The sequence below is a fragment of the Salmo salar genome, chromosome 16 (assembly GCF_965601325.2).
Source record: "Salmo salar chromosome 16, fSalSal1, whole genome shotgun sequence".
NCBI classification, from domain to species: Eukaryota; Metazoa; Chordata; class Actinopteri; order Salmoniformes; family Salmonidae; genus Salmo; species Salmo salar.
In genome coordinates, this window is record NC_138306.1 from 73618774 (window position 1) to 73639281 (window position 20508).

Genomic DNA, 20508 nt, shown 5'->3' on the forward strand with positions numbered 1-20508 from the left:
TCCCTGTCAACTGCATTTATTTTCAGCAAACTTAACATGTGTAAATATTTGTATGAACATAAGAAGATTCAACAACTGAGACAAACTGAACAAGTTCCACAGGCATGTGACTAACAGAAATGGAATGTGTCCCTGAACAAAGGGGGGGGGGTCAAAATCAAAAGTAACAGTCAGTATCTAGTGTGGCCACCAGCTGCATTAAGTACTGCAGTGCATCTCCTCCTTATAAACTACACCAAATTTGCCAGTTCTTGCTGCGAGATGTTACCCCACTCTTCCACCAAGGCACCTGCAAGTTCCCGGACATTTCTGGGGGAAATGGCCCTAGCCCTCACCCTCCGATCCAACAGGTCCCAGACGTGCTCAATGGGATTGAGATCCAGGCTCTTCGCTGGCCATGGCAGAACACTGACATTCCTGTCTTGCAGGAAATCACACACAGAACGAGCAGTATGGCTGCTGGCATTGTCATGCTGGAGGGTCATATCAGGATGAGCCTGCAGGAAGGGTACCACATGAGGGAGGAGGATGTCTTCCCTGTAACGCACAGCGTTGAGATTGCCTGCAATGACAACAAGCTCAGTCCCATGATGCTGTGACACCCTAGACCATGACGGACGGACCCTCCACTTCCAAATCGATCCCGCTCCAGAATACAGGCCTCGGTGTAACGCTCATTCCTTTGACGATAAACGCAAATCCGACCATCACCCCTGATGAGACAAAAACGCAACTCGTCAGTGAAGAGTACTTTTTGCCAGTCCTGCCTGGTCCAGCGACGGTGGGTTTGTGCCCATAGGCGACGTTGTTGCCGGTGATGTCTGGTGAAGACAGGCCTACAAGCCCTCAGTCCAGCCTCTCTCAGCCTATTGCGGACAGTATGAGCACTGATGGAGGGATTGTGCATTCCTGGTGTAACTCGGGCAGTTGTTGTTGCCATCCTGTACCTGTCCCGCAGGTGTGATGTTCGGATGTACCGATCCTGTGCAGGTCTTGTTACACGTGGTCTGCCAATGCGAGGACGATCAGCTGTCCGTCCTGTCTGCCTGTAGCACCGTCTTAGGCGTCTCACAGTCCAGACATTGCAATTTATTGCCCTGGCCACATCTGCAGTCCTCATGTCTCCTTGCAGCATGCCTAAGGCACGTTCATGCAGATGAGCAGGGACCCTGGCAATCTTTCTTTTGGTGTTTTTCAGAGTCAGTAGAAAGGCCTCTTTAGTGTCCTAAGTTTTCATAAATGTGACCTTAATTGCTAACCGTCTGTAAGCCGTTAGTGTTTTAACGACCGTTCCACAGGTGCATGTTCATTAATTGTTTATGGTTCATTGAACAAGCATGGGAAACAGTGTTTAAACCCTTTACAATGAAGATCTGTGAAGTTATTTGGATTTTTACGGATTATCTTTGAAAGATAGGGTCCTGAAAAAGGGACGTTTCTTTTTTTGATGAGTTTACAGACAAATATCTTCACATGGTGATATTTCTATTAGCTAGTTAAAAACACAAACAGTTTGTTCTTAACATTTGAAAAATAGCTCTTAAATTCACTGTGATTCCAGTCAGTTGGGTCTTTGTAGCTGAAAGATCTTACTCTAACCTCACGATGTACCCTTGGAATGTGTAATGGCTGCTGTTGTCGAAATAAGTAATATGAGTCTTGTAAAGTTAGGTGTTCCTTAAATTTAAGTTAATGCAATTAAAGATAAATTGTTACCAATGCAATTGTCTTCTGTTTGGGAGTGACAGCCCATTTAGTGATTCAGGCAATGTGTCTTATAATGGCATCATACGAAGGTTCATGTCCATTCTAGTATTCTAATTCCTAACTCTATGTCTGTAGCACCCTAATAATGGTGAGGTAATTTTGAAGTCATTGTGAGGTCACTTCCTCCCCCTGGTCCACTTCCTACTGACTCCACATAGAATTAGAATGATCAGAACAGACATTCCTGATTAATGCAAACTTTGTGGCTTTGGATAAAAGTGATCTAAGAGCTTTGTCCTTTCTACTCATTCTAATTCTATTGCAACAAGTCCTGCTCTGCCGCCATGTTGAGTCAGATATAAAAAAAAGAGTTATGATGAGTCATGTCTCCTCGCTCTAACTCTATGTCACTTCCTCTTCTTCTTCCTCCTCGGGCAGGTTGCCGGGGCAGGGCTCCATTGTTACTGCGACGGCCATTCCGCTGCGTCCTAGCAACATGTTGGTGATGGACGTCCACTGGTTGGTGTCAGGGCAGTAACTCTCAACACTGGACAGAAACCCTGTGGAGTTAAAACCACCTGGAGGCAGGAGGGAGGGAGAGGAAGAGGGACAGCGAGAGAGGAAGAGGGATGGAAGGCAAAGAGAGGGAAACAGGATGGGTGAATCCAAGCCTCAGCAGGAGCAATATGATATCTGGCTCTAAAGTTGGCCAAACTCTCCAGAGAGATGGCAGGTTTCTCCAGACTCACCCAGTATGAAGATGCGTCCCTGGTAGATGGTGACCCCGTGAGCGCTGCGGCAGTGCTGCATGGAGGCCACTGGCTCCCACACATCTCTGGTTACACTGTACCTCTCCATGGAGCTGAGCTGGGTATGACCGTCATACCCTCCTACTGCATACAGGTACGAGTCCACACACACCACACCTACACACACGAGGGAGAAACAGAGAGAGAGAGACGTTATCCACACACCTTGACAGGTGTACACACACACACACACACACACACACACACTCACTCACCCAGTCCACTGCGTACAGTGGTCATGGGGGCCAGTTGGTGCCAGGTGTTGGAATCGGGGTGGAACCTCTCTGCTGTGTTCCAGCGGTTCTGGCCGTCGAACCCCCCCACCACGTACAGAGACCCCCCGCAACCTGCTACCCCCGCCCCCAGACGGGCTACTGACATGGGGCTCACAAACACCCAGCGGTTCGCCTCTGGGTCATACCTGGCAGAGAGGGAGCGAGAGAGAGAATTTATGGTTGTTATTGTCGTAAAGCTGCAATATGTAACTTTTTGGGCAACCCGACCAAATTTACATAGAAATGTGAGTTAAAGAAAGAACGTCTAAGAAGCAGTAGATCTGTTCTATGTGTGTTATTTCTATGCTTCCCATTCTTAAGTTTTGCTTTTGAATCTTTTACTTTCGGTTTCGTACACCAGCGTCAAACAGCTGAAAATACAATATTTTTGGTTATGGAAAAGATATTTCACAGCGGTTAAGATGGTACAAAGATTCTCTACACTATACTTGCTTGTTTTGTCACATAAATTGAAATTAGGCAAACTATTAGAATTTTTGCGATTTCTGCATAGTGCAATGCTCATTATCATTGTTATCATCATAACCTGAGTGCATGAGACTGTAGGAGCTATCAGAGTGTGAGTTAGATAGTTATACTAACTCATTATATAGGAGCCAGGTAACTTACAGTGCATTGACTAAAGCTACGTACTTTGTGAGGTGTCTAGCTGAGAGGAGAGGCAAGGGTGGATGGATGGAAGGAAGATAGAAAAAAAGGCAGGAAGGACACATCTCTGAGGTATTCTACCAGAGTCACGGGTCCTTTTAGCTGCTCAGCGAGTTGCAAAACATTCCCAACCGGATTGACATTCCTTGGAAGCAGGTACCAACACAGCCGGACCAAAGGCTGTCACACTAATTAGTCCCCCACCTTGGGCTCAGGAATTTCTACATTATCTTGGGGAATTTGCACTACCTCTCACTCTCTTTCTGCTCTCTCTCTCCTCTTTCTGTCTTCTCTCCTCTACACCCCCCTTCTCCTCACTATTTCTTTCTCCTCCTCCTCCTCCTCACCTCTCCACGGTGTTATGATGCGTAGACCCCTGGGACCCCCCCACGGCGTAAATGCTCCCGTCCACCACGGCCACCCCCACCCTGTTCCTGGGGGTGTTGAGGGAGGCGTGCTGGCTCCACTGATTGGTCATGGGGTTGTAGCAGCACAGGGAACTGGACTCAGTGTTGTTCTGTAGGGACAGGTTCCTGCCTCCCACCTGAGGATGAGGGAAAGAGGGAGGGAGAGAGGGAGGGAAGGATGGAGAGGGGGAGGGGTTAGATAGAAAGACAAGGCCGTAAAAAGCAAGGTGTGTGTGTGCGTTCGTGTACCGTGTAGAGCAGGCCAAACAGCACACAGGAGCCCAGACCACTGCAGGGAGAGCCCATGTCAGCTAGCTTCAGCCAGATGTTCCTACCAGGGTCATAGGCCTCCAAAGAAGACAGAGAGTGCTGCCGATACCTGGGATGGAAGACAGGAGGATCAGACAGTGCATAACCATAATAGGATTATATCATCATACTCGTATGATATCATCCAATTATCTCATTGTATTGTATCGTGTCCTACGCTCTACTATCCTACTACACCCCATCCCATCATATGTTTGTAGACTACCCTCCAGCTACGTAGATAAGCTGTGTTCCACGCTGAGGCGCAGGGGGGAGGGGCTTCCTCAACGCCATTTCCTGGAATATCTTAGACAGGAAGTCTCTACAGGAGTTGGCCTGGAATGAAGGAACATATCAATCAATTCCAGCAGCCGGTCATAGATGAATAGACGACATAGGTTTCATAGATAGGGACTTGCCTTGCTGAGGATGGGGCAGGACTGGAGCTGTATCTTGATGAACTTGGGAGGCAGAGCGTAGACGTGGAGAGCATTGAGGAGGGCGTGGAGATAAGGAGCTCTGCTCTCCACGTCCCATCGCACCCAGTCTGTACAAGCCTTGTACACCTGACATCAAGGAGCTCATGGTCAAACTTTGGCAGGCGGTTATCTTGATTTTCACATAGAAATATGCATATAAGTGAAATATATAAATATACACCTCAGGATAAACCATGTATATAGAATATAAATCAAATCCATACCTCTGACTCACAGAGCACCTTGAGGCTGTCTTGGCTGATGAGCTCCAACAGCTGACAGTGAGACAGACTGAAGAACTCCTCCTCTTTGGTTACCTGGGGTAGGGACAAATAGACACACAGTCAACACGCGTCACATGCTCACACACACAAACACAGTCTGTCAATAAGGCATTTCTATGTCCGACTAAGCACACTGTTTTAGTCTATAGGGAACAGGTGACGTCAGGGGACCCTTCACCAAACGACAGTTGCAGACTTCTCATGGTCTTATACAACATTGACAAGACTTACCAACCTTGACTTTTTCATGACGTGTCTCTTGTACACGTACTGCTTAACTGAGCTGTGTGTATATAAGTCGGGGGTCTGAGCCTCATAAAGTGCATCATATCTGAACAGGTATTGTATCAGAATGAGGGGTGCTGTAGATCTGCTGGTGTTGTTGTTCTGTCTGTCTGGGGCATGGACTCAGGAGGAGAGTGTTCTTTCTGTCTGGGGTATGGACTCAGGAGGAGAGTGTTCTGTCTGTCTGGGGCATGGACTCAGGAGGAGAGTGTTCTGTCTGTCTGGGGCATGGACTCAGGAGGAGAGTGTTCTGTCTGTCTGGGGCATGGACTCAGGAGGAGAGTGTTCTGTCTGTCTGGGGCATGGACTCAGGAGGAGAGTGTTCTGTCTGTCTGGGGCATGGACTCAGGAGGAGAGTGTTCTGTCTGTCTGGGGCATGGACTCAGGAGGAGAGTGGAGGGTGTTCTGTCTGTCTGGGGCATGGACTCAGGAGGAGAGTGGAGGGTGTTCTGTCTGTCTGGGGCATGGACTCAGGAGGAGAGTGGAGGGTGTTCTGTCTGTATGGGGAATGGACTCAGGAGGAGAGTGGAGGGTGTTCTGTCTGTATGGGGAATGGACTCAGGAGGAGAGTGGAGGGGTCAGAGAGAGTGGCATCACTCAACAGGGACACAGTGCAGGGAGAGAGCAGGGTGAGTGAGGTTCAGATGGAGAGATGACCAACGAACAGACCACCACCGCCCGTGACATCTGGACTGAGATGAAGGAGCTTAGAGACATGGTGCACAACCTGGGAACCATCATAGTGGAGCAGAGAGAAGAGCTGAGGAACATGGTGCACAACCTGGGAACCATTGTAGTGGAGCAGAGAGAGAAGCTGAGGAACATGGTGCACAACCTGGGAACCATCGTAGTGGAGCAGAGACAGGAGCTGAGGAACATGGTGCACAACCTGGGAACCATCGTAGTGGAGCAGAGAGAGAAGCTGAGGAACATGGTGCACAACCTGGGAACCATCGTAGTGGAGCAGAGAGAGGAGCTGAGGAACATGGTGCACAACCTGGGAACCATCATAGTGGAGCAGAGAGAGAAGCTGAGGAACATGGTGCACAACCTGGGAACCATCGTAGTGGAGCAGAGAGAGAAGCTGAGGAACATGGTGCACAACCTGGGAACCATCGTAGTGGAGCAGAGAGAGAAGCTGAGGAACATGGTGCACAACCTGGGAACCATCGTAGTGGAGCAGAGAGAGGAGCTGAGGAACATGGTGCACAACCTGGGAACCATTGTAGTGGAGCAGAGAGAGGAGCTGAGGAACATGGTGCACAACCTGGGAACCATCGTAGTGGAGCAGAGAGAGAAGCTGAGGAACATGGTGCACAACCTGGGAACCATCATAGTGGAGCAGAGAGAGAAGCTGAGGAACATGGTGCACAACCTGGGAACCATCATAGTGGAGCAGAGAGAGAAGCTGAGGAACATGGTGCACAACCTGGGAACCATTGTAGTGGAGCAGAGAGAGAAGCTGAGGAACATGGTGCACAACCTGGGAACCATCGTAGTGGAGCAGAGACAGGAGCTGAGGAACATGGTGCACAACCTGGGAACCATTGTAGTGGAGCAGAGAGAGGAGCTGAGGAACATGGAGGTCAGACTGACAGCCAATGAGGCTGAGGTATAGAAACACAGTGGTGGACCTTAGAAACCACCATGGGGAAGATGAAGATAAAAGGACACAGTTGATTTAACAGGTATGGTTGTAAAGGTGTACATTGAAGGAACTAAGTGAGACACAGCGTCCCACTGTTTATAATGACTTGAAGAAGGGTTAACATTGTTTCATGTTGGACGTAAAGTTACTGGTGACTTAGTGTGAATATGTCTGTTGTTTTCAGGCCTGGAGGCCAGACTGAGTGCCAGTGAGAGCCAGGTGAGGGAGCTGACGAGAGCAGCTGCAGTTATGGTAAAATGGATGTAAACAACATTGATTTTGAGTCGGGGATCAGTTCATTTCACTAAATCTACATTGCTGCAGAATTCACTGCTGCACAAGTATAATGTATTAAATACCATTGAGAACCTGTGAACCATTAAACATACTGTCATTTGCACTCTGTGATTGAGAATAGAAGAATGATGTAATTGTATCAGTATCATCAAGTAACTCTACCGTTTTCTCTCTCCTGTGTTCATGGGCAAACCAAAAGTGGCATTCTCTGCTGGTTTGAGCCACAATGGACCTGTAGGCCCCTTCCATAATGTCACCACCCCGGTCTACACCAGAGTCATCACCAACACCTACGACCCGACAACAGGTAGTCACTTTACGGCCCAACCATATAGACTGACTTTAGTCTAGGAGTTCAAGCTATATTAAAGCATGTATGCAAAATGTTCTTGTTCTCTGCTCCAGGTATCTCCACACCACCAGTAAGATGTGTCTACTACTTGAGATTCACTGCCATGAACAACTTTTCCATTGCCTTCAGAAAGTATTCACACCCCTATACTTTTTCCACATTTTGTTGTGTTACGGCCTGAATAAAAATGCAATTTTGTTTGAAAATCTGAAATGTCTTGAGTCAATAAGTAATCAACCCCTTCTTTATGGCAAGCCTAAATAAGTTCAGGAGTAAAACTGTGCTTAACAAGTCACATAATAATTTGCATGGACTCACTCTGTGACCACTAACATTGAGTGGTTGCTGCCAACATACTGACTCAAACCTCTATCCACTTTAATAATTAAAAATTGGATGTAATAAATGTATCACTAGTCACTTTAAACAATGCCACTTTATATAATATTTACATACCCTACAATACTCATCTCATATGTATATACTGTACTCTATACCATCTACTGCATCTTGTCTATGCCGTTCAGCCATCGCTCATCCATATATCTATATGTACATATTCTTATTCATTCCTTTACACTTGTGTGTATAAGGTAGTTGTTGTGAAATTGTTAGATTACTTGTTAGATATTACTGCATGGTCGGAACTAGAAGCAGAAGCATTTCGCTACACTCGCATTAACATCTGCTAACCATGTGTATGTGACCAATAAAATGTGATCTGATCAATAATAGTGTTTAACATGATTTTTGAATGACTACCTCATCTCTGTACCGCACACATACAATTATCTGATAGGTCCTTCAATCGAAAAAAGTGAATTTCAAGCACAGATTCAACCACAAAGACCAGGGAGGTTTATAATGCTCCTAAAGAAGGGCACCAATTGGTAGATGTATAAAAATAAAAAGCAGATGCTGAATATCACTTTGAGCATGGTGAAGTTATTAATTAGGCTTTGGATGGTGTACCAATACACCCAGTCACTACAAAGATATACATGTCCTTCCTAACTCAGTTGCCAGAGAGGAAGGAAATTCCTCAGGGGTTTCACCATGAAACCAATGGTGATTTTTAACAGTTACAGATTTTATTGGTTGTGATATGAGAAAACTGAGGATGGATCAACAGCATTGTAGTTACTCCACAATATTAACCTAAATGACAGAGTGAAAAAAAGGAAGCCTGTACAGAATAAAAAATATTCCAAAACATGCATCCCTTTTGCAATAAGGCACTTAAGGAATACTGCAAAAAATGTGGCAAAGAAATGTACTTTTTATCCTGAATACAAAGCGTTGTGTTTGTGGGAAATCCATCACTGAGTACCACTCTTCATATTTTCATGCATGGTGGTGGCTTCATCATGTTATGGGTATGCCTAGTTACAGTTTTGACTTAAATCGGCTTGAAAATCTATGGCAAGATTTGAAATTGACTTTCTAGCAATGATCAACAACCAACTTGACAGTGCTTGAAGAACCTTTTCAAAAGAACAAAATGGGCAAATATTGTACAATCCAGGTGTGCAAAGCTCTTAGAGACTTACCCCAAAAGACTGTAATCACTGCCAAAGGTGTTTCTAACAGATATTCTCTCAGGGGGGTGAATACTTATCTAATCAAGATATAATAGCGTTTCATTTTTAATATATATATTTTTATAAATGTTAGAATTACTCTTCCACTTTGACAGAGTATTTTGTGTAGACCGTTTACCAAATTTAAACACACTTTAACAACAAAATGTGGAAAAAGTCAAGGGGTGTGAATCCTGTATAATTACGACTTCAAGCCTGACGATAAGCATAAGCACATTTCTAATGCTTTCACTCTACAACTGATGAAGGGTGTATATACTGTGTACATGCGCAATCCTACATTGTGGAAGCTCTGGGATTCCTACCAAAACCATAACCCCTTCAGTGGCTTCCTCCTCTTCACAGTGTGAAAACATCATGGATGCTGTAATGGTCTCTAAAAGTCTGTATGTCAGGGCCTCTTGGTTCGTCTAACGTCTATCAACAAAAGGCAAAATCGTCTTTGTCTCGTTGATGTTTTATAGTCTTTATGACACGATGCTAAAATAGCTCATGTGTACAGCAATATGACAGCTGCTTGACAGACAGCAACATTATTTTGGCCCAAATCCAGCCCACATCTGAAAGGTTACTTCAGGTCACTTCAGACACATAGCCAGCCATATTGGCTACATTATGTGAGTGAGATACAAAGTGTGTGTGTGTGTGTGTGTGTGTGTGTGTGGTTCCTACCTCATTGAAGTGTGTGTTGATGTACTCGCGGCTCCTCAGGTGCAGCTCGGTGCAGCCAATCTCCTCAGCGAAGCGAGCGATGCCGATCACGTTGGCTGGCTCCAAGTTTTTAGTGAGGTAGTCACAGCAAGCCTTAGCCACGTCTTCTATCTGGTACCTGACACACACGCACACGTTCAATGAGGTAGTCACAACACGCCTTAAAGGTACAGAAGGATTCATCATATAAGACACCAGGAAAAACTTTATAAGTAGACCATCTTCCAGTCAAATTATTTATGTCACCACATAGACTCTTACCTCATGGCGGCCAGTAGGAGGTGCAGCACACACTTCTCCCCCACGGTGATGCGTGAGGTGTAGGCGAAGTCAATGAGCCTCCCTACCACCTGGGGGCAGACATCACGTAGCGTCACCTCGGAGGCGTGGCATTCCTTAAAGCTGCTGGTGAACATGGCTTTGAAGTATGGGCTGCAGGATGCCAGCACCACTTTATGCACCTGAGGTTGGGAGGGGAGGTGTGGCCAATCTTATACATGTGGGTGGGGTGCAGGCTTTTACGCCAACCAAGCAGTAAAACACCTGATTCAACTAAGAAAGTATTTTACAGCCTTTTGCTTTGATAAGCAACCCTCTGGGGTAATGCACAAGGATAACGTTGTATTTTACAGTCAAGTATCACCTTATACAGCTTTATAAGTAGGAACAAAGAGCAGCCCTCTCACCTTGAAGTCGACGGTCGTGTCCTTATAGGTGACGTGTAGGGTGATGTCACACAGCATCTCGTGCCTTCTGAAGTCCTCCATGGCCTGCAGGGCTCTGGATGGGTGGGTCTCTATGGTGTAGTCCAGGTACCCAGACCCCCGCATCGACGGCACCGCGATGGCAGAGAAATCTGCATCCCTGGTGAGGCGCTTCTTCCTGGGGCACAGCATCCTGACCGATGGGGGGCTGGAGGTTGTGGGAGTTTGTCTGTCTTAGGGACTGATTAACCAAATCAATGGACTAAGTATTGATTTTCCCTGAATCCCCCAAGTCGACTTTTGCACCCGATTAATCCTTAATCCTTGAATGATTGTAACACAGTGCATAGTGCATAGTCACTCAACGCGTGATACTTATCGATATTACGAAACGTTCAGGAGGAGTGGGGTTTTCCACGCAGTATCTGTTATTACAAATCAAAGTCCTACACAAGTAACAGCCACGTACCCCTCCATTTGTCCGATTTGATGATTAGAACTTCCATCCATCACTGTTGGCAGTATTTCCTCCAGAGTCAATGTGTTGATAATATTTTCACCTCTCTAGCATAGCTATCTAGTGACTAGGCTGTTACAACACACACATATCATCAACGCTAGTCAGTCAGATATCACAGGAAAAAAACAGTCATGTTGCTGAGATTACTGATTTCATCCAAAGACTTCTAGTTCAGTCCACAATTACATATTCAGTCCAGAGATTCCAATTTTAGTCCAGAAATGCCTAAATTAGTCTGATATTTCAGATTTTGGTCCTGATATTCCTGGTTTAAGAACTATTCCTATTTAGTCCATGGAGTTCTAGTTTATTCCAGAGATTCCATCTTTAGAGCAGATATTCCTGATTTAGTCCATGAGATTCCAATTTCGTCCTTTGGTGTTGGGCTTCCAGTTCTGGGGTTCAGGAATGAAGCATTGGTTGGCCATTCTTCACTTGTTGTCCTCTAAATCCATTATGTCCAAGAAAGATGACATCAGGGATGATCTGGTGGCTTCTGTTTGTCTGGGAGCAAATTAAGACAATATAGTCATTAGGAGAGGCAGCATGTGTGTATCCAATGGAGTGTGTATATCAAATGTTTTAACCCCACCCCACACACACACACACACACACACACCACTGTCAACAGACCTAGGGCTGTGATGATTATGGAATTTGTGTAAAGATGAATTGCAATGCAAATGACCACGGTTATTGTCATAATTGTAATTTTGGCAAAAATGTTTTGAGCTTGTAACATATCCTTTAAAATTAGCTTTGGCATACCTAATGAATAGAACACAGCATTGGTGACACCCCTGTCTCTGAAACAAATGGTTTTCACCTCTTAAACTTTTGGAAATGAAGTTGTTCTGCTCGTAAAATGATTACCAACTTTACCCTCTTCATGTACACAGAACATAAATATAAAACGCAGCATGCAACAATTTCAAAGATTTTACTGAATTACAGTTCATAAAAGGAAATCAGTCAACTGAAATTTATCAGGCCCTAATCTATGGATTTCACATGACTGGGTAAACAGATATGCATCTGTTGGTCACAGTTACAGTTGAAGTCGGAAGTTTACATACACTTAGGTTGGAGTCATTAAAACTCGTTTTTCAAACACTCCACAAATTTCTTGTTAACAAACTATAGTTTTGGCAAGTCGGTTAGGACATCTACCCGTGCATGTGATTTTTCCAACAATTATTTACAGACAGATTATTTCACTTATAATTCACTAGATCACAATTCCAGTGGGTCAGAAGTTTACATACACTAAGTTGACTGTGCCTTTAAAGAGCTTGGAAAATTCCAGAAAATGATGTCATGGCTTTAGAAGCTTCTGATGGGCTAATTGACATAATTTGAGTCAATTGGAGGTGTACCTGTGGCTGTATTTCAAGGCATACCTTCAAACTCAGTGCCTCTTTGCTTGACATCATGGGAAAATCAAAAGAAATCAGCCAAGACCTCAGAAAAAAAATTGTAGACCTCCACAAGTCTGGTTCATCCTTGGGAGCAATTTCCAAACACATAACGGTACCACGTTCATCTGTACAAACAATAGTACGCAAGTATAAACACCATGGGACCACGCAGCCATCATACCGCTCAGGAAGGAGACGCGTTCTGTCTCCTAGAGATTAACGTACTTTGGTGCGAAAAGTGCAAATCAATCCCAGAACAACAGCAAAGGACCTTGTGAAGATACTGGAGGAAACAGGTACAAAAGTATCTATATCCACAGTAAAATGAGTCCTATATGGACATAACCTGAAAAGGCCACTCAGCAAGGAAGAAGCCACTGCTCCAAAACCTCCATAAAAAAGCCAGACTACGGTTTGCAACTGCACATGGGGACAAAGATCGTACTTTTTGGAGAAATGTCCTCTGGTCTGATGAAACAGAAATATTACTGTTTGGCCATAATGACCATCGTTATGTTTAGAGGAACAAGGGGGAGGCTTGCAAGCCGAAGAACACCATCCCAACCGTGAAGCACGGGGGTGGCAGCATCATGTTGTGGGAGTGCTTTGCTGCAAGAGGGACTGGTGCACTTCACAATATAGATGGCATCATGAGGAAGGGAAATTATGTGGATATATTGAAGCAACATCTCAAGACATCAGTCAGGAAGTTAAAGCTTTGTCACAAATGGGTCATGACCCCAAGCATACTTCCAAAGTTGTGGCAAAATGGCTTAAGGACAACAAAGTCAAGGTATTGGAGTGGCCATCACAAAGCCCTGACTTCAATCCCATAGAAAATTTGTGGCCAGAACTGAAAAAGCGTGTTCGAGCAAGGAGGCCTACAAACCTGACTCAGTTACACCAGCTCTGTCAGGAGGAATGGGCCAATATTCCCCCAACTTATTGTGGGAAGCTTGTGGAAGTATACATGAAATGTTTGACCCAGGTTAAGCAATTTAAAGGCAATGCTACCAAATACTAATTGAGTGTATGTAAACTTCTGACCCACTGGAAATGTGATGAAAGAATTAAAAGCTGAAATAAATCATTCTCTCTACTATTATTCTGATATTTCACATTCTTAAAATAAAATGGTGATCCTAACTGACCTAAGACAGGGAATTTTTACTAGGATTAAAGGTCAGAAATTGTGAAAAACTGAGTTTAAATGTAAACTGCTGACTTCAACTGTACCTTAACAAAAAGGAGGTAGGGGTCGTGGATCAGAAAACCAGTCAGTATCTGGTGTGAACACCATTTGCCTCATGCAGCGCGACATCTCCTTTGCATAAAGACATTTTTACATTTTAGACATTTAGCAGACGCTCTTATCCAGAGCGACTTACAGTAGTGAGTGCATACATTTCATACCATGCATTTTTGTTTTGTACTGACCCCCCGTGGGAATCGAACCCACAACCCTGGCGTTGCACACACCATGCTGGCGTTGCAAACACCTTGCTCTACCAACTGAGCCACAGGGAAGGCCCAAAGTTGATCAGGCTGTTGATTTTGGCCTGTGGAATGTAGTCCCACTCTTCTTCAATGGCTGTACGAAGTTGCTGGATATTGGCGGGAACTGAAACACACTGTCGTACATGTCAATCCAGAGGATCCCAAACATCCTCAATGGGTGACATGTCTCGTGAGTATGCAGGCTATGGAAGAATTGGAACATTTTCAGCGTCCAGGAATTGTGTACAGATTCTTGCGAAATGGGGCTGTGCATTATCATGCTCAAACATGAGGTGATGGTGGCAGATGAATGGCACGACAATGGGCCCCTCTTCACAACATTGACATCAGCAAACCGCTTGCCCACAGGATGCCATCTGCCCGGTACAATTGAAACCGGGATTCATCCGTGAAGAGCACACTTCTCCAGCATACCAGTGGCCATCGAAGGTGAGCATTTTCCCACTTAAGTCAGTTTCGACACCAAACTGCAATCAGGTCAAGACCCTTGTGAAGAAGACGAGCACACAGATGAGCTTCACCGAGACTGTTTCTGACAGTTTGTGCAGACGTTCTTTAGTTGTGCAAGCCCACAGTTTCATCAGCTGTCCAGGTGGCTGGTCTCAGACGATCCCGCAGGTGAAGAAACTGGATGTGGAGGTCCTGGGCTGGCGTGGTTACACCTGGTCTGAGGTTGTGAGACTGGTTGGACATACTGACAAATTCTCTGAAACAACAGCTCTGATGGACATTCCTGCAGTCAGCATACCAATTGAATGCTCCCTCAAAACTTGAGACATCTGTGCCATTGTGTTGTGTGATAAAACTGCACATTTTAGAGTGGCCTTTTATTGTCCCCAGCACAAGGTGCACCTGTGTAATGACTATGCTGCTTAATCAGCTTCTTGATATGCCACACCTGTCAGGTGGATGGATTATCTTGGCAAAGGAGAAATGCTCACTAACAGGAATGTAAACAAATTTGTGCACAACATTTTAGAGAAATAAGCTTTTTGTGCGTATGGACATTTTTTGGAATCTTTTATTTCAAGCTCATGAAAGATGAAACCAACACTTTACATGTTGCGATTATATTTTTGTTCAGAATGAATATGAAAAATTGCTATTGGGTAAACTATATGAGAACCTCGAGCACAGTTTCACTTCCTTATGGCTTATAAATAGACGAGAGGACAAACAATCATACCAGAAATTACATAGGCCTAGCGTGGTGTGTCACCCTAAAGCTAGCCTGATCACAAGTCACAAGACCTAAACCCACCAGCCAGGAGAGAGAGGGGGGAGAGAGAAAGGGGGGATGGAAAGAGAGTGGTGAATGGCAAAAAGAGAGAGGGGATAGAAAAAGAGGGGGAGTGAGGAAGAGAAACAAACAGAGAGAGAGTCCTTCATATTCAACCCCCCCTATAAAGGTCCATTGTCCTGAGCTGTGTCCCCTGGTGCTGAACTCCTGATCTGGCTTAAGGGGTTTTAACACACCAAAACTAACCCTGTCGACACAGCAAATAGGCATACAGTCCACAGGGTGAAAAATCTGCAGCTTCAACTACTGAAACAAAGTTACACCACTAACATACAGTACCAGTCAAAAGTTTGGACACACTTACTCATTCAAAGGTTTTTCTTTATTTTTACTATATTGTAGAATAATAGTGAAGATGTCAAAACTATGATATAGCACATATGGAATCATGTAGGAACCAAAAAAGTGTTAAACAAATCAAAATATATTTTATATTTGAGATTCCTCAAAGTAGTCACCCTTTGCCTTGATGACAGCTTTGCACACTCTTGGTATTCTCTCAACCAGCTTCATGTGGAATGCTTATCCAACAGTCTTGAAGGAGTTCCCACATATGCTGAGCGAATGCCAAGAGTGTGCAAAGCTATCAACAAGACAAAGAGTGGCTACTTTGAAGAATCTCAAATATACTTTGATTTGTTTAACACTTTTTTGGTTACTACATCATTCCATATGTGTTATTTCATAGTGTTGATGTCTTCATTATTATTCTACAATGTAGAAAATAGTAAAAATAAGAGAGAAACCTGGAATGAGTAGGTATGTCCAAACTTTTGACTGGTACTGTATATGCTATACAATGTAACAAACACTAGTTGAAGCTAAGATGCAGTTTTACAGCACACACTGTTCAAACACTGTGACAGTAGCCAAAGAGTTAACCATTAACAGAATCAACAGTGGGTGTGTCCACGTGCAACAGAACCAACAAGAACACACAGTGCTGTTCTATCACTGAAGGTTGCATCGCAATACTTTGAAGTGACTTCCTCTCCTCAGCTCATCCCCTTCAGAAATTAACAACCTGACTAGAGGCATTTACAACATGGTATTTGCTATGTCATAGTGTGACACTACAGTATTCACGAAATGAAGCTTGACACCGTTATCCATGTCAATAAAATAATTTCAGGCTAGAGGTTATATGCTGAGCAACCAAACATGATCAGCAAATTAAAAATGTACTGCCAATAAATAGGTTCTCAATTGTTTAACTTCTGTTCAATTGGATGAGGATAATGTTTTATTATTTCCTAACAGGATGTGCGCTTGTACAGTACACACACACACACACACACACACACACACACACACACACACACACACACACACACACACACACACACACACACACACACACACACCAACATTATGACTAATGAGAAGGTGGTACTGACAGACAGGTGACTCACTACAACACTTATAGAATAGGATTGTTTGTGTGTGTGTGTGTGTGTGTGTGTGTGTGTGTGTGTGTGTGTGTGTGTGTGTGTGTGTGTGTGTGTGTGTGTGACTATTTTACACTGTCATAAGGTATCTGGCACAGACATATTTGACTACACAGAAAAAAATGTTTTTCCAAGAACATAAAAGTCAACATACAAGTCAAACAATGATTAGACAATATATGAAACCATAGGCCCTAAAGCCTATGGTTTTAGGTTACTGAACAAGGTTACTGAACCCAGTTGTTACACGATAACTTCCTATGCAGGGGAAGGGTTAAACTCCGTTCACTGGAACAACTGATAAGGTGCACATAATCTGAAACCACTCAAGAGTGTACTAATAATGCTGATGACAACATGCATGACAACATGCAAAATCAATACCTTTATCTTGTTTAATTTCATTCATAATCATGACTCACTCCATAAATCAGCTATATTCTTGTTATAGATAAAAGTATTCCCTTGAGATTGTCATTATTTATACTTATCAGAATGTTTATATAGACTCTCAAACGCATAACTTTCTCTCAATTTTTCTCTGCTTCAAGGGCCCCCTACGGGCTTGAGCACAGGGGCTTCAGACCCTGTAAACACCTGCATTAATCAGCCCCTGAGTACGCACTATGCAGCTGTTGCAAGAGCTAATTTTCACTTGTAGCAAAAACAACGACTGATAGGCAGCTTAAACTTCTTAAATTCAACCATGATTGCAATGCAATTCAACGTCAGGTTTCCAGGCAAGTTTAGATTGAGATATATGAGCGAGAGTTAGTCATGTGTGGCGCTCATCTGCTTCTAAATCAGTTTTCACTTCCTTTTAGACTGCAGTGCATTCAACAACAATAAGACATGTCAAAAGTAAAATATTACACACATCCAACACTGATGTAGCCTAGCCTATATGCTCAAGTCAGTAGATACTCACCTCCCCTGCTATATTATATTTTAGGCTACAGGGATTTATTCCAAAATAGTAGTTTCCAACTAGTGTTCTTTTCGCGGACACATTCAGCTCCCTGACTGTCAGTATGGAAATCAGTCTGTCAAACTGCCGACGCAGTTGTCCTTTGATGACGCAACCGCGTAGATCTTATGTCGGCACACAAACAAAAACTTGCCACTTCACTTTTAAATGACATCGCACTTATTGAATAAAACGAGAGACTTTTTTCGGATACACTTTAGACACATTCAGATGCACAATACCTCGTTTGAAGCTGTCTCCTGTGCTGTGTGCGCCTGAACGCTGCGCGTTTCGCATTGACGTGGGGCATTCACATCACAGTAGATGCATTATATGCGCGCGGCGCGATTTCTACATCACCATGACTTAGCAACTTCAACTTCATAGCAGCATAGCCCAGCAGCACAACTTCATTAATGACGCCCGGCAAGTCGGCAAGTACGCACAAAACAACAATAACAACATTCCAAGAAATTAACCCGATTACCCGACGATTATAACGCAAGATACACCAACCCAGCGCAGTTCAGCGTGGCTGGTAGACTATCTATAACATCAGACATTTATACGCTAAAAACAAATAAACGCCCACATACTAAGGTCCTAAACAGTTTCTTTGAGTCATAAATAAATATAGTGCTCCAGGCCTATTCAATTAAACAGGCAGTACCTCATATTTAAAGTCAAATAGATCACGAAGGGTATGTGTGTGTGCAAGGTCAGCAGTTTATGAACAAAGAAACTGTACACATTGATATGGGGATGCGTAGTTTGACGGAACAGTATCATCAGAAAGTGCTGGGTGGTGTCACATTCTGATGTGGAGGCATCTGATGGAACGGTCTAATGGAAAACCATGATGTTTGCTGGCATGCATTTCCCCTAAGAATTACAGCCACATTCTCGACCTAGTGGTTGTGGATCCGTAAACTGTTCGTTCAATCAATGACTTCTCAATATGCATGATAGGATCACTAATAAACGTAGCGTGTGTGATTATGTATATTTATATAAACCCCTGTCTGTATCTGTAATTATAACGTCATTACAGAACATAGTGAAATGGTTGTGGGCAGGTGACCTGTGGGCAGGCATGTGTACGTATTTGTTTTATTGACAGTGCTGATAGGAGAAAGTAAAGTGAAACTGCCATAGCACAGTGACACTGCGGTATGGCTGCATCTCAATCTATCTGAGGAGGATTCCTTTCTTAGTCTTCCTCTCCTCGATTCATTTCCTTCATCTGCACTTGGACAGTTGAAAGCAAATTCCTACTTTATTTATAATATCCCTCCCCCATTTCTAACCTTAATGTAGGTGTTTATTATTCATTATTTATTAAAAGCTGAAAAACAATGAAAACGGTTTAACCCACGTTTGTGTGCCCAGTGGGATGTATGACAATTTCCTCTGAGAGCCACATACACAGAGTGCACAAAACATTAGGAACACCTTCCTAATATTGAGTTGCACCCCCTTTTGCCCTCAGAACAACCTACAGTTGGCTGGATGTTCTTTTGGTGGTCGACCATTCTTGATAGACACAGGAAACTGTTACGTGTGAAAAACCCAGCAGCGTTGCAGTTCTTGGCACACTCAAACCCAGTGGTGTAAAGTACTTAAGTAAAACATACTTGAAAGTAATACTTGAATAGTTTTGGGGGGTATCTGTACTTTACATTACTATTTATATTTTTGGCAACTTTTACTTTACTACATTGCTAATGAAAGTAATGTACTTTTTACTCCATACATTTTCACTGACACCCAAAAGTACTCTTACATTTTGACTGGAAAATGGTCCAATTCACACACTTATCAAGAGAACATCCCTGGTTATCCCTACTGCCTCTAAGTATATTTAAAACCAAATACTTTTAGACTTTTACTCAAGTAGAATTTACTGGGGGACTTTCAAATTTGAGTTGAGTCCTTTTCTATTAAGGGATCTTTACTTTTACTGAAGTATGACAATTGACAACGTTTTCCACCACTGCTCAAACCAGTACGCCTGACACCAACTACCATACCCCTTTCAACGACACTTCAATATTTTGTCTTGCCCATTCACCCTCTGAGTGGCACACATACACAATCCATGTCTCAATTGTATCAAGACTTAAAAATCCTTCTTTAACCTGTGTCCCCCTCTTCATCTACGCTCCTTGAAGTGGATTCAACAAGTGACATCAATAAGGGATCATAGCTTTCACCTGGTCAATCTTTGTCATGGAAAGAGCAAGTGTCCTTAATGTGTTTTACACTTAGTGTAATTTAGTTATTAAAAGTGAAGAATGATTGACCTACAATCAAAAGTAATTCAAATAATTGGTTGAAATCTAGAAACATTATTATATATTTATGTCATAATCTTCGTCGTCTGAAGAGGAGAAATCATCGGACCAATATGCAGCGGGTATATTGCTCATCTTCGTATTTATTGAAGGTAAGGTGCACAGACTAAACCGGAAACAACCACCCACAAACACAAGTGAAAACGAAACACACTAAATATGGCCTCCAATTAGAGACAACAACCACCAGCTGCCTCTAATTGGAGGTCATTGAAAAAACACAACATAGAAAGAGAAACCTAGAATAAACCTAGAAAATATAGAACATACATCAAAACCCCGAAACACCCAAAACAAACACCCCCTGCCACGCCCTGACCAAACTATAATAACAAATAACCCCTTTTACTGGTCAGGACGTGACAATTTATTAATGACAAATGTGAAACGGCAGAGCTGTGTTAGAGCTGTCAAATCCACAAGTGTCTCCTTGTGTTACCTTATCA

The 20508-nt window shown here is 43.5% G+C and overlaps 1 protein-coding gene across 3 annotated transcripts; it reads right to left on the minus strand.

Annotated features, from left to right (window-relative positions):
* Positions 1 to 18272, minus strand: keap1a (kelch-like ECH-associated protein 1a). 3 transcript variants are annotated; one of them, XM_014150425.3, is made up of 12 exons: positions 17951 to 18272; positions 10520 to 11561; positions 10095 to 10294; positions 9795 to 9951; positions 4880 to 4972; positions 4596 to 4742; positions 4403 to 4512; positions 4117 to 4246; positions 3808 to 4004; positions 2732 to 2937; positions 2457 to 2633; positions 1 to 2285 (listed from the first exon to the last, which is right to left on the minus strand). In XM_014150425.3, exons 2-12 carry the CDS (start codon positions 10727 to 10729, stop codon positions 2110 to 2112), a joined length of 1803 nt encoding a protein of 600 aa, XP_014005900.1. In that variant the 5' UTR covers positions 10730 to 11561; positions 17951 to 18272; the 3' UTR covers positions 1 to 2109. The 3 variants fall into 3 exon arrangements, with proteins under 3 accessions (XP_014005900.1, XP_014005899.1, XP_082819022.1); XM_014150424.3 differs by having other exon boundaries at positions 17670 to 18272; XM_082962896.1 differs by lacking the exon at positions 17951 to 18272 and adding an exon at positions 13712 to 13902.
* Positions 18273 to 20508: the final 2236 nt, after the last annotated feature.